The sequence below is a fragment of the Larimichthys crocea genome, chromosome II (genome assembly GCF_000972845.2).
Source record: "Larimichthys crocea isolate SSNF chromosome II, L_crocea_2.0, whole genome shotgun sequence".
Lineage (NCBI taxonomy): Eukaryota > Metazoa > Chordata > Actinopteri > Sciaenidae > Larimichthys > Larimichthys crocea.
Window position 1 is genome coordinate 8253024 of NC_040012.1, and position 14022 is coordinate 8267045.

Below are 14022 nucleotides of genomic sequence, written 5' to 3' on the forward strand. Positions count from 1 at the left end.
AACAACCCAATGCATCACCTCTCCCCAAGAGCAAAAAACCAACAACTTTCATCAGATTGATTTAGATGCAAATGGTGTACTCACACATGGTGAAAAATGACACTTGTTTCCTATTTTCTTATTTTCCCCCCTCTGTGCGCTGCTTTGCAAATTAAGTGGAGTGTTTGTGACAGCTTGATGCTGGCGGAAGCAACAGCGAGCAGAGCTTTGGATTGCAAATGTTCCCTGAGGGGGCCGGCCCTGGTTTGATATACTTAATAAACTTCAAATCCGACAGGCTGGCAGAGGCAGCACGCCGCTGCTTATTTCTCTCCCTTCCCACATTGAGATATGGGGCCCTGTGGAAATGGGAATGGGGAAAGTTTAGGCGTGTGTGTGTGTGTGTGTGCATGAGAAAGGTATGTGTGTGTGTGTGTGTGTGTGTGTGTGTGTGTGTGTGTGTGTGTGTGTACTGTATGTGTGCGTAGTCGGCACACAGTAACAGACTCGCAGATATCCGCCATTCACCAGCCTCTCGCTCTAGTGTGTCTGTCTGTCCTTTAAAATGGACGCACATTTTAACCCAAAAATAAAAATCTATTTATAGAAACTATTCCCGTTCTTTAAGTGGAACATAAATTCCAGTTTTTCTCTCTCTCTCTCTCTCTGCGACGCTGCTCGTATTAAAAACAGCAGAGGGACAAAATTAACACGATCCTACGAAGCATCTAAACATGACACAGTTTTGCTGATTTAAAAACTGACACAAGAGTTACTCAGCCATTTTGATTTGAGATATTTAAAACGTATATCGGCTTTCAGTGATGATCCGACTTACTGACTAAACTAAATACAGGCTGTCGGAGCCTCTGGTCTCTAGAAACAAAATAAAAACACACTGGGAGTGTAGCTAATCTTGTGACATGCTATGCTGGGCAGCTTTAGGCTCTCTTAACTGTTTCCAAATGCCCGGCCAGTCTGAGAGCTTTCTATACCCCCGACATGTACGACTTTAAACTTCCACAGCACTTAATGACGGACAATAATGGACAGACAAAGCCATTAACAGTTATAGTGACGCTAAATCTTGTGCCGTACTTGTAAACTCGAAGATGTTGAATGTTAAATGATCTGAAAAGGGGGAGGTTCACACACACACACAGAAAAAGACTTCATACAGGGGAACGACATGTGTTCTCATGTGTCCTGCAACATCCTCTCTGCTGCTGCTTTGTGGCCTCAAGAGAGGGACTGAATAGACAGACTGAGAGAGAGAGAGAAAGAGAGAGGGGGAGAGAGAGAGCAAGAGGGATAGTGGAGAGAGAGTCGGTCCCACAGGGGGCTCTAACAACCTTAAGGACAGTGGTTTGTGTAGATGGAGTCCCACTGAGCTTCCAGTAGATCAGATTCTACAGTTCAGCTCCAAACCACTCCTCCTCCTCCCTTTTTTCCCCTCAGAAATCATGCACACACAAACACACACACTCGCAGACACACACTCGCAGATATATTCACACACACACACACACACACACACACACACACACACACTTCCATAGTGCTCCCTTTGATTAGTCTTCAGTCAGCTGACAGCAGGGTCATCTGATTTTAGTAAGCGACACAAAGGTTTTTGTTAATCTGGATTAAGGCCTCTTATGAAGAAAGTGTTTTATTTACAATTGTGTAGTTATATACATGATTTTGAATTATCGTGCTATAGTGAAAGCTGTGCGAGCGATTACCTTGTTTTTAAAAAAAAAAAAAGCGTGGACGCAGAATTCACTAGAAAAGGATGAAGAGGTTTCACAAAGTGAACTGAAAGGCTATTTTTAACAGTTTGTTTACTGGAGAGCAAGTAAACTAGAGAAAGTATGAGCACACCCAAAAGAGATATAAACAGTTTAAAATGCAATCAAAAGCACTTAAATAACATAGAATTGGTGCCGTTTCACAAACAACTTTGAGGATTGTGCCGGTTATGTGTTTTAATTTTGTCCCTTGTAGCATCGTTTGACTTTTTGGAGCACGCTGGTTGTCCGTGCGTCTGTCGTTTTTGTGACTTTGTGTAACAGATTAGAAGTTGTTTTTGTTCTTTCTTTTTGCTACTAAAAAAACTCATTTCTGAATTTCTTACTCTACTCCACACCTTGCCGTCACTGTCTTTCTGTTCTTTGTTGTTTAACAACATCATTGACCCTACAGACACAGACGGATTCAAGCTTTTTTAGATGCATAAATTCATACTTTCGTCCTCAAACCGTGCGAGCCCTAACCTGGACAGAACAATACAGTCCGTGAAGGTCTAACACGATTTCAAATGGCTGCAGTGAGACAGCAGAAAATCCATTGCTTATGTGTTGAAAGTAACCTGATAACCGATCTGAAAAAAGTGATTACACAGATCAATTTGGACACGTAAGAAGAGCCCGGCCTCGTCCCCTTGTGTTATACTCTGTACATCAAATCAGCTCAAACATTAAGAAATGAAGAAACTTATTAGTGACAGAAAAAAAGCAGTGACATGCAGCCGGTGTATAAATATCGCTCTCTCTGGCTCTTCCGTGAACAGAAGAGGCTCCTTATTGAGGAGAGCCACTGTTTGCGAAGCGTAGCCCCTCTGTTTCTGTAGGCCCTTCAGGGGCTGGGGCTGGCTGACAATGCCGACCATTCTTAGCACTTTACTGCCTCAGATGACTGTGTCAGTGGCCCCCAGGCTGGTGACAGAGTCCCGTGACCAGCACTACACCCCAGCCCCAACCCCAGCCACAGCCTAGGCCAAGAACCAGACCCAGCCTTGGATATGTCTAATGTGCGGTCCCATCTCCAGGACGCTGGGACTGCTGGAGATCTGTCACGTCCCCGCCGTACCGTTCTATCCTGGACCAACTAGCCTACATCACATCTATGACCTGCGATGAACCTTGCAGATTTTAACACAACATAAACAACGTTTTGGAAATATTGGTAGAAAAAAAAACTCTGTAACTCAATTATTTGATATAAAATGGAAATAAGTTCCTTCTCCTGACAAGAGGGATAACACAAGGTGCTCAAAGTCCTTCAATTCTGTGTTGTGCAGCTGCAACGATTAGTTGATTAATCAATAGGCGACTACTTTGCTAATCAATTATCTTCAGTCCCTTTTTAAGATTAAACTTTTCTGAGCTTGATTCTGGTTTATCTGCTGATTTTCTCTGCAACATTATGCAACTATTTCAGCTTCAAAATCATTGTGATAATACTGAATTGTAATAGAACAGCACCTCTTTCCTGAACACCTGTTCTTGGACTTTATAACTTGGGTTGAGCGGGTAAGACGCCCTGCGAGAATGACGTACTGCTTTACGACACTGCGTCACACACACAGGTCCAAATTCGATATAGTCAGTAGGGACATCAAGGCAGAGGCAATGAAACCGAAGAGGACATCAACAGAACAAGAGGACAGACCTGAGTAAATCACAGACAGGTTTTTAGTCGTTTGGCTGTTTAACATGGTTGTTGTCTCGCTAGTGAGCAAAGTCAGCCCATCAAATTAAAATCCTTCAACTTGTCAACCAACGTAGTGTACAGCTGTCCATAAGGGTGACATTTTATAGACTAAATGATTCATGTATTTACAGAAACTGACTTCAAATTTCCAGAAACGTCAGACCAGTGGTGAACTACTTAATTTCCAGTAAGAGTCTTGTGAAGATGGGTAGTGATGACACCCATTTTCCAATCCATCCTGAGGAGGCCAAACTTTTTTTCCTCAGAATCTTATCTTTGCCTCTTCCATTTAATTCTCATCAGGGTCGATATCTCAGGACGACTAAAGCAGGAACAATCTGACATCTGTCTCAGTAAGGAGGGTGAGTCAGGGCCAAGTCTTGTTTCCCTGTTTGTTGTGTGCGTGTGTGTGTTTACTAGTCTGTGTGTGTGGTGGGTGATTACCATAAACTCTAGATGGAATGTGGGATTAATAACTGTCGAGGGACGATCATTTGGAATATTACAAAATAAAACAAAAAACAAAAGTGTACAAAAGGATGAGTAACATTTACAGTAAAGCAACAGGGCTTCAATTCCAAACAGGGGTTCAACCAGGAATTATTTCTGTTATAAATTAATCTGCCATTTATTTTCTTGATTAACTGATGAATTGTCTGGTCTAATAAATACCAGAAAATAGAGGGGAAAAAAAATAAAGCAGCAGGTTACGTTCATGTTGTTTAATCGATTGTCCAAAACCTAAAGATGTTCGACTTTGAATTTGATCAATTAGTTGTTCTATAGCACAAAGTGCCTGTGGATTAACAGCAGTTGAATTAATTCAGGACACATGAAGCTGACTTCTCTTCAGTATCTCTTGTTTTATACATCAAACGCTAAAACTATATTGTTAAACTACAATGCCCACAATCCATGGCGTTTCTTAAATAGGCAGTGACTCTGAACGATCCAAGGGAGACCACTCGAAACGTTTTGGAGGTTCATTTTAAATCATAAAATATCTGGATTACTAACTCCGGCCTCATCGGGCAGAGACTGCAGCTGCATCACTCAGCTGTTTCACAGTCCCTGCTGCTGCAGCCTGGCTTCCCAACCACTGAGCACACTAACACCGACCCAGACAGCAGTTAACACTGGATAACAATAATCCACTACAGTAGGAAATATCTTTGTATATGAACTGTGTCATGAATTGTGTTGTATTTGCTGGTGGACAAAAAAAGAAGAAGAAGAAGAAAAAAAAAAGAGACAGGAGGCCTGGGAGTTCAGATTTGCGTGTGAAAAAGTGTTTGATTTTGCCGTTGACACGTCCAAGGCATTGCAATGGAACCGAGCCCGCCGCAGCTGAAAATAGCTCGTAATCAATCAACTGGCAGACACATATCTGTGCTCTTAAAATGTATAAATGTGCGATGCAGAGGGCAGATCGATGGGTGACAGGATTCCAAAAGCATCGATATGGACATGCTCTTTGGCATAACAAGCGCTCGCCATCGGCCCATACTTATTTCCTGTGCCTTTGTCCAATGGGCCGTCCGGCGCTAGGCCTGCTGGAAAAAAAATATCAGCCAGTGGAGCAAGGACTGTGAAGGACAACGTAGACAGAGGTATATAATCTGCCTTCACAGAATCTACATACGACCTATAGCTACATTCAAATGAATCTTATTCTGCCATGGTCTTGTTTGGTGGTTTTTTAACCACAATGTATCTATTGTGTTTGACTGTTTGCAAGTAAGGTCGCTGCCTGCCAATCAGTTCCTCCCACAAACAGTCACATGTAGGCCAACTTCCTCTTTAATTTACTCTGAAAGCGCCCTTATCACATTTGTGATCCAAGACGTAGCCTACAACACAAACACAAGTCTGTGAATGTGATGAAAGATGATATGAGAGCTTCCTGGACTGACTCGAGCAGGGTTTGTTCAGTGCTAGCTCTTTTCTGAGCTAACAGCCGAAACCACACACCAGATATTGTCCAAACAACACAACGTGTATCCAAAGTTATGACCTCTGCCCCGTTCCTTTCAACCCAGTTGGCCGCTGAGGCCGTCTGCCACTGTTTCCCTTACTTCCAGGAGAGTTACTGAGAACAGTTACTGTAGTTTAGTGGTCATAACAACAATGGGAGAGTGTGTGTGTGCGTGTGCCTTTACACACAGACAGATGTGCTGCCATGTAGGACAGAGTATCTATGAATGCCCTCCATCCTCATAGTTCATACGGAGGTTAAAAACTGAGAGAGGAAGTAAGTGAGAGGCCGCAGTCTGACAAATCCCAGACATCAATCAAACACACCGACAATAGAGGCATATTGTGATGTTTCTACTCTGCAGTGAGATTTCAAAAAGGAGCTGCACATGTGAAAAACAGCTCGGGGTAGTTACCGAGATGCTTTTCTATCACTGGAAACAGATTGGTTTAGTATGTTTAGAGGTTCTGAATGTGTATGTCCTTTTGTGGTGAATTCACAGCACTAAATCACACGTACACCTTCTTATAGGCGAGGAAAAGCACTTGAACAAATCACCGGCTCTATCCACACAGCTGTTCGAGTTGGGGGAAAAAAAACACAAAACCTCTGACATACAAAGTAAAAGACTGCATGACTATTAACCATATCAAAACTGAAATCAGAGTTTGTACATTTGAACCTCATGAAGCTGTAACTTTCTATCATTTTTCCTTATCCTTTACACACACACACAGACACACACACACACACACACACAGACACACACACACCAGTAAAATAAATTTGTTAGCTTCATGATGATTTATTGGTCAAACATACAACTGCTCACCGGCTGTTAACCAATCAGCAGCAGCCGACGTAACAGCCGGGGAGGCGGCGATAGGAGGACGGGGGAGAAGGGCAGGAGAGAGAAGCAATCGAATGAAGAAAAGAAAAAAAAAAAAGTGATATCGAAGAGGAGGAGGTTGGAAACGGGGAGGACAACTGGGAATTCAAATAAACAATTAAGCATCAGTCATTTGGCAGCATAGAGGGGATGTATTGTAACAACATAAGGACAGAACGCACAGGGAAGTTCAAAGCCAATATATGCACTGTGACTGCAAACATAAACCAGTACCACTCTATTTAAATACTGTACGCTTTCCACTGTCTTCATTTCACTCTACCACTTGTTAATGTTTACTCATGTCACAGGACAGTTGTATTTTCAGTGCTTCCTCTAAGCTGCATGCCTCGCTTGTTACAATCTAGAATATTCTTTCTGATTTCGACATCCAGCAGGCCGCTGCATGCACAGAGTTTCGATGTTTACGATCCCACAATATTATGTGGTATCGCTGCGTTACCGGAATATTGACTAAAACAAACACAGGATGCTTTTTTACATATTGTGCAGTCTGTACTGCACACAGACTGACTCAGAGCAGCAAAGACAAACACAGGCCTTGGACTGTAACAGCTCCACCTTACAGATTCATGTGACTCTCCAACCATCACCTGACTATCTCTCTCCTTTCTATGGAAGCTGCTTTCAGGGAAGACTTGACCCGAAGTCAAATTTATGTTCAAGGGACGGAAGATATTCAGGAAAAGGAGTACAGAGACTGTTTGTCTACGTGATGTAACATCTTTAAAAACATCTCGACACTACACCCATGTAAAGCGGGCTCACAGTTCGCTGGCAAAAAGACAATATCCCCAGTCACTGATAAAGTGTGCCTTTGACCGAATCCTGAGAGATAAAGGGAACCAACCTTTGGGATGGGAGGGGACAACTTCCAGCGTGCTGCACTCCTGAGTCTGTACCATGAACATGTCCTCATATTTACATGTGAATCCAGAGGTGAGTCAGAGAGGAAGCAGAAAGAGGCGACTGTAATCAGCGAGTCACTTTGCATATCCAAACTTCCTTTTACAGGCGACATAGGGGCCTTCCACTGTGTGCAACCAGGCGCCCTAAGGTGGCCCAAGGTACTATAGGAGCTGTCCAAACAATCTGGGGCATCAGTTTCTGCACCTTGCCACAATGGAGTTATCAGTATTTCCTAACTACAGTATCTGGAGTACAATTGTATTAGGAAAAACTCTCGACAGATTGTAGCCAAAATCAAATCATGAGCCACGTAGCTTTTGTCCAGCCTTAGAGACGTTGAAATTTAGTCTATCAACCGCACAGGTAGCCTGTTACCAACACCGAAGCACAAAATCCAACCTTTAACTACAGCGTTATTACATTTTACATGTGTAAACACACACGTTTTACATCGGCGCATTTCCAAAGAATCGCACAGTTGTTGCATTTTATTACAAGCCACACCAGACTTTGCATATTGCCGTGGTGAAATGTCAAACACGCTGACACGAGGAGATGTATGTATGATTTTCCAAAGGACGAATACAACTGCCGCTTGCCTTGCCACACCCAGAGTAAACATATCTCAGCCATATTCATGTATGACATGACACCAGCGCACACTGCAGAGCTTTCATCTCAAACATGACACAAAGAGGACGGACAGAGCAGGGATGAGTTTACAGGCTGTGTAAAACAAAAAAAACAGCTCACCTGTCTTGTTCTCACTATGCTATGTAGTTAAGAGCAATCTAAGACAAATCATACCACAAGATGTTTTTTTTTAAACTCACTATTGTGCGCAGTCGATGAGCTGGTACTCATTGGACCTCTCAAAGCATGCCTTCACTCCTTCATCGTCCCACAGCTTCTTTGCGTGATCAAAGAACTCCTGGAGGAAAAGAAAGAGAAATATAAAGAAACAGACAATAACACACACGTCGGACAACGAAAAGACTCAACAAACTGTGGTACAATGTCATGATAGGAAGGTCAGGGACCTTGAATACTTTCATACTGATACTGTGGAAGCACAATGCACAGGGTTAGTAACTTTAACAGCATCCTTTGTGAGTCTTCATGCTTCGTACGCATCATCAACATTTAATTAGTATCGCAGGATCTTGTGCGGAGTGTTAAAATCATGTTCACATAATTACCTAGTATCTATGTCGCCTTTTTGTACTGTAGAAAATGCAGGTAACTATAGTTAAGCATATCATGTGTTCAGCAACTTACTAGCCTTTTAGTATTTTTACTTACAAACATTTGATAACTCAACATGCACTTTGAAAACGTGACTTATGATGCTCAAAGTTGTGGTGGCTACAGAAAGCAAATGGAAATTTTTGAAATATTGCACATTTATCCAAAGAGTCATACACACATAGTTTGTAGTGCCACACTTCCATACACACATTTGCACACAAAACCCTCTCTCTTCTAGACAGAACTGGTTATTTAAAGCATCTGCCTTGCTCATGGGCAGCTCAGACTCGAACATTTCTTTGTAGCTTCTGTGTAGTTTGCTTTCTTAATGGGAACTATGTGCCTGTACTTCAGCTGTCAACGGTATCAATACCATGTGTTTAAAATAGTATTCGACAGTACTGAAGAAACAAAACTACAATCAAAACAAAGCCCCTCGATTGATTAACTCCACCTTGCTCTCGCCCCCCAATCACGTACGCACTGTGGCAGACACAGAGAGAGAGAGATGTTATCGGGTAACTGGTTGAAGAAGCGGACGCAGTGTTTATTGAACAAGCACAAACTGCAACAGTAAACAGTGAACACCCCTGGTCATTCGGTAACACGGCGGTCGCGTTCATTTCGAGCGAGCCTCCTCGGCACGCCTGATGTTATGAAAGACAGGATCGCAAAAAAAAACACGAAACGCAAGTTTTGTTTTTCAGGCGACTTAACAACAGTAACTGCTGTTTTTGTATGATACGGCCAGACAACAACAGAACGAGGCGGGGCAAGCAGGTGTGTGTACAGTAACATGTAGGTGTGTGTGTGTGTGTGTGTGTGTGTGTGTGTGTGGAGGGGGAGGGGGGGCAGCAAAAGCAAGGTGAGCAGATTAAAGTAGTAAAGACTAAAATATGGTGGATTAAAATTCTTGAAATAACCTACTATATAATAATGTAATCAAATAAAATATAGTTACAGTCATTCGGTGGAAAACTGCAACTGGGATGTTTTTGCTCTTGGTCGTAGCATAAAAAGAAGTATTTAGTATTGTTTTTTTTGATACTAGTATTGTATCAAAGTTTAATCGTGACAACCTTAACCCGTACAGAATACACATACGTAGTGTTTAGCCTAGCTTAGCACACACACTGGAAGCAGGGGGAAACAGCTAGCCTGAGTCTTGTTGTCAAAATGAGGTTGCGGGGGAACTGTATGAAAACCCTGTGCTCGCAGATAGCATCTAGTGCTACAGACGCCGCACGTACAGGCTGGTAGTTATACAAACAGTTGTTTGAGGTAATGGTGAAGTGTTCCTTTTAAAATTTGCAAGTCATATTAACAGTATAATTACTTGTGCAGTACAAACTAGACTACAGAGACGCAGTCACGAACGGTCACATGAAGTCTCTGTTTGAACAGCTTCTCATGTATTCTTTTTCTTCTTGGTTACATCAAATTTAACGTAATATCTGACACAACATGCCTCTGCAGCATAATTGTAGGCCACTCCGAAAAAACATTTAATACTGTATAATGAACAGCGCTTGCAATTATTTACTTTACACCTCTCTTTGCAGTGGCAGAGGGAGGGGACATGAATTCTCGTTTACTTCCTCGATACAGGTTTATCCAGCAGTTCCTGAATTTAAACTCATGACTTTCTGGTCACAAGCTCTCTTCTCTAAACTGCAAGCTAAAGCAAAAAGGTGGCACACTCAGATGCCATAACTGTACTGACCGATTCTCTGTACTACAGCTCATAAAAATATACAAATATAACCAGCACAAATCCATCCATAGGCATGATGCTGTAAACGATAGTCTCGGTGGGAAATCATCTTATCACTGACTTTGAGACGTTTCCCAGGACTCTCTGTATGCCCCTAAACAAAGATGATTGGGCTAATATCCCTGGTCGCCTCCTGTGCACATGTCTTTCAGATGGGCTCCTCCTCTAGCCTAGAACTACCACATGACTCTCTGCACTCAGCACTGGCTCTGCGCTCCGACTGGGGAGAGAGGGTGAAAGTAGCCCCGAACCAGAGAGAGAGAGGGAGAGAGAGAGGGGGAAGAAGGAGGCTGATAAGTGATCACATGCTCTGGGAGATCTCCTCTCGGCAGATCCGGTGATTAAGTTCAACATGGAGGAAATCCACCGATCCAGTCTGCAGAAGCCTCACAGAGAGATACATTAATATTTGTTTACTTTTTTTTCCGTTGTTACAGACGAATATAGGCTCGCACTTGAGGCTGAAGTCAGAAATAACCTAAAGACTGCTATCATGCTAGCTGTGCTGAAGCGTGGTCTGGCTATCAACCACAGTATGATACAGCGACACAATATTTTTAATTTGACGACCAAGGTTCTGCTTTTCTGCAACATGGCATGCACATGCTGCGCCAAACGCTTGATTAACAAAGGAAATGGGGCCATATTTGCTATCTCTCGGCTGTATTTGCTTCCACTTCTGTTACAGTCAAACTTGTACACCCACCTCGACTAATATCAATAAGATTCAACAGCGCTGATTACATTCTTCTGCTACTGAGTTCACTGAATTTTTTATACCAGCCAGACGTCGAGGGGGCTTGAAAACTCAAAGACGGGACAGACGACGAAGCTAGCAAGCATTGGGACTGGATGAAGGGAGGACGAGGGGGGGGAAAAAGGAAAAAAAAAAAAAAGCAGAGTATGGTCCTCAGGGCTCTTTTCCACAGAGGCGTGTGACACTGGGCCTTTGAATAAATGTAGTGTGTGCTGCAGTGCCCTACAGAGGAACTGATAACACAGAAAGAGACCAGGAGGGAATTTGCTTTAACACAAGCTTTTTTAACTCTTTCCTGTGGTCTTCCATCACCCCCCCCTTGCCCTCGCCTCCATCGACGACCATGAGATGCTGATTCTCTGCTAGGACCAACTCTCAGCTCAGCCTTAGCTTCAATGTTAATCAAGTTGGGTGTGTGTGATGTAATATTTCACTTGAATCATATAGGTCAGGCTGACACAGAGAGAACAAAATGGCCTAAATCTGATTCGACTTAGGAAAACAAAGTTGTGGAGCGAATGGTTTGCATCTTCCGCTGCAAGGGGACACTAGAATTCCTTTGGGTAGGCTAAAGTTTTGAAGAGACCTTTGGCCTTGGTGCAAAATGTACAGCGACCAACGACAATGACCACTAACCTCAAATCCCTCCATACATAGACAGCCAGACAACCAGCTGCCTCCTTAGTAAACCATCAATCATGGCCACATTTATTCGATTGGAAAAGAATATCTGTGTTAGATAAGAGAGAGAGACCTGACTTTCATGGGTTACCTCAGTTAAAGAGTACAGACAAATTTAGCTAAAAAAAAAAAAGAGAGCAAAAGCAAAAGAGAGCGAGGGAGCGACTGTTCGAGACCGTTCATCTTTCATAACATGGTTCCAAAAACGGAGCAGCCCTCCGTGCCACCCTTTGCCCCACATACATCACGGATCTTAAAGTAATCAATTAAGAGGCGAAAACAAACTTCTAGGACCCGAAGCCGTTCATCACGAGGAAAATCGCCAAGAAGACGGCAGCAAGGGGGAACGTTATAAGAGGTGTTACCCTTTACAGCTGTAGCAAAGAACAAAAGCAGCACAAAGCGGGTCACGTTCCTCAATAGGAAGTCGATGATTATTAGTCGGCCTGTAAACTTGACATCAGACAACATTAAATAAAGTTACACGCTCACTGACAGTTGCCGATGTGTCCAAGTTTAGCCGCGGTGTAATATTTAAACCATTTATCAGTACAGTAATTCTGCACCCAAACCCAAAAATAGATCAGTTCAACAATGGGTGGGGCTGGACGTAATACAAAGCTCACCTTCCACCACACGCTGTAATGCATATCTTTAAGAAAAGGAACAAAACAAAACACGAGAACAAACTTTGGTGAACCTTATCCTTGTCTTTGTGTTGAGAGTACAATAACATTAGCAGGCCTGCTCAGTTTGTTTTAGCATCAGATGGACATGATGTACAAATGTCTGACGGACTGAAAGCTACACGGTGCTAAAACAGGGGCTGGGGCTCATTTGAATTTGCTCCAACACAGTCGACAGACACTGTCGGGTGGCTAGCAAAAGCTACCACAGTGGCATTTGTTTCCATTTGCATAGACGACCGTTTGTATCAGTGCTTTCTTTTCCATGGCTCTGCTGTTATCCAAAGCTACTGTAGGGAAAGATTTGACAAAAAAAAAAAAGGACGCTTTGATGGTAGACACTACGCTCCAGTAAAACTAGGCCTGTTGATTTACATGTAAGACAAGGGGAAACTGTTGTCTTACACAATCCCCCAGTTATAAAAAGGTGCATGCAAAGGAAAAATCCCCACCAAATCTAGTCAGTGTATCTCGCACTTTTAGCCCTATCTTGTTGACAGCCAAATATAGATCCTGTGACTTTACATGAAGATATTTAACACAAGTTTGACTGAAGTTCTTAAAACACAATCCACAAACAGTGTCGAGTGTTGAAGACCATGATGCAACGCAGCCAACATTGTTCTCTCTCAGGCCGTCTTCTTCTTCTTCTGGACTAAAAAAACAACCTAACTACGCTCTCGTGTCAGAGACAGAAAACATTGTTTAACATTTTAAAAAGAAAGTCTTTCCTTTCACCGCAGAGACGCTTTGGCTAGATTGGATTCAAAAAATGTTGTGATTTGAAAGAAAAAGATTGAGTTGATTTTTTTTTTTAAAAAGAGTGGCAGCCAATAAAAGCAAGTTTAATGACTCATCTCCATGGCCACCACTACGCGGTAAAGCATTTTAGTCTTAAATGGTGTGTAAAGACTGCCATATCGTCTTAGTGAGATAAGTCATACAACAAGCTAATTTTGGTTTTGATGATTGTACTGTGGAAATTAAGAGCCAGAAATCAGTCAAATGATTGATTAGTAAATTGGGAGAAAGCTATTTTGATAATGGATTCATAGGTTGAGGAGTTTTTTAAGCAACTGTATGCATTTGACTGTTGTATCGTTGTAAATTAAATATCTTTGAGATCTGTACAGCTGGTCAGACATTTGAAGATGTCACATTGGGCTCTGGGACTCAATTTTCTCTCAAATTATAGACAAATAATTGGCAGATGAGCGAATAATAAAAATATTCTTAGGTGTAGCCCCAGTAAAAACTTTCATAATGGTACAACCAAAGCTACTGCCATCACTCTCGCCACCTATTCACATGCAGCCACTCAGGAAAATGTAGGAAGTCAAAGATTATTGTCTACTTCTTCTTCTACTTCCTGTGCATGGCAATAACTTATCAACAAAACAGCTGCTAAACTTGACCAAAGTGCACTGAACATCATGTTCATCAAGACAAGCTTTCACATCGAGATCAGAGTTCAAGATGAATGAACGTGATTCACCATGATATCACGCATCCAAAAGTTTCCAGGTGAAACATACTTCCACATTTCACAACGGCGCCAACAGGTGAAAGCCACAGGTTACTGATTGGCTACGTTCTCGTGCGCTGTATTGG

The 14022-nt window shown here is 42.4% G+C and overlaps 1 protein-coding gene across 2 annotated transcripts in view; it reads right to left on the reverse strand.

Annotated features, from left to right (window-relative positions):
• The window catches only part of LOC104936418 (guanine nucleotide binding protein (G protein), alpha activating activity polypeptide, olfactory type), a 50321-nt gene that overhangs the window by 20368 nt on the left and 15931 nt on the right, over window positions 1-14022 (reverse strand). For both annotated transcript variants that reach the window (XM_027288667.1, XM_027288673.1), the window contains exon 5: window positions 8099-8196. In XM_027288667.1, coding sequence (XP_027144468.1) covers window positions 8099-8196 — 98 coding nt within the window. The remainder of the gene's footprint in view (window positions 1-8098; window positions 8197-14022) is intronic.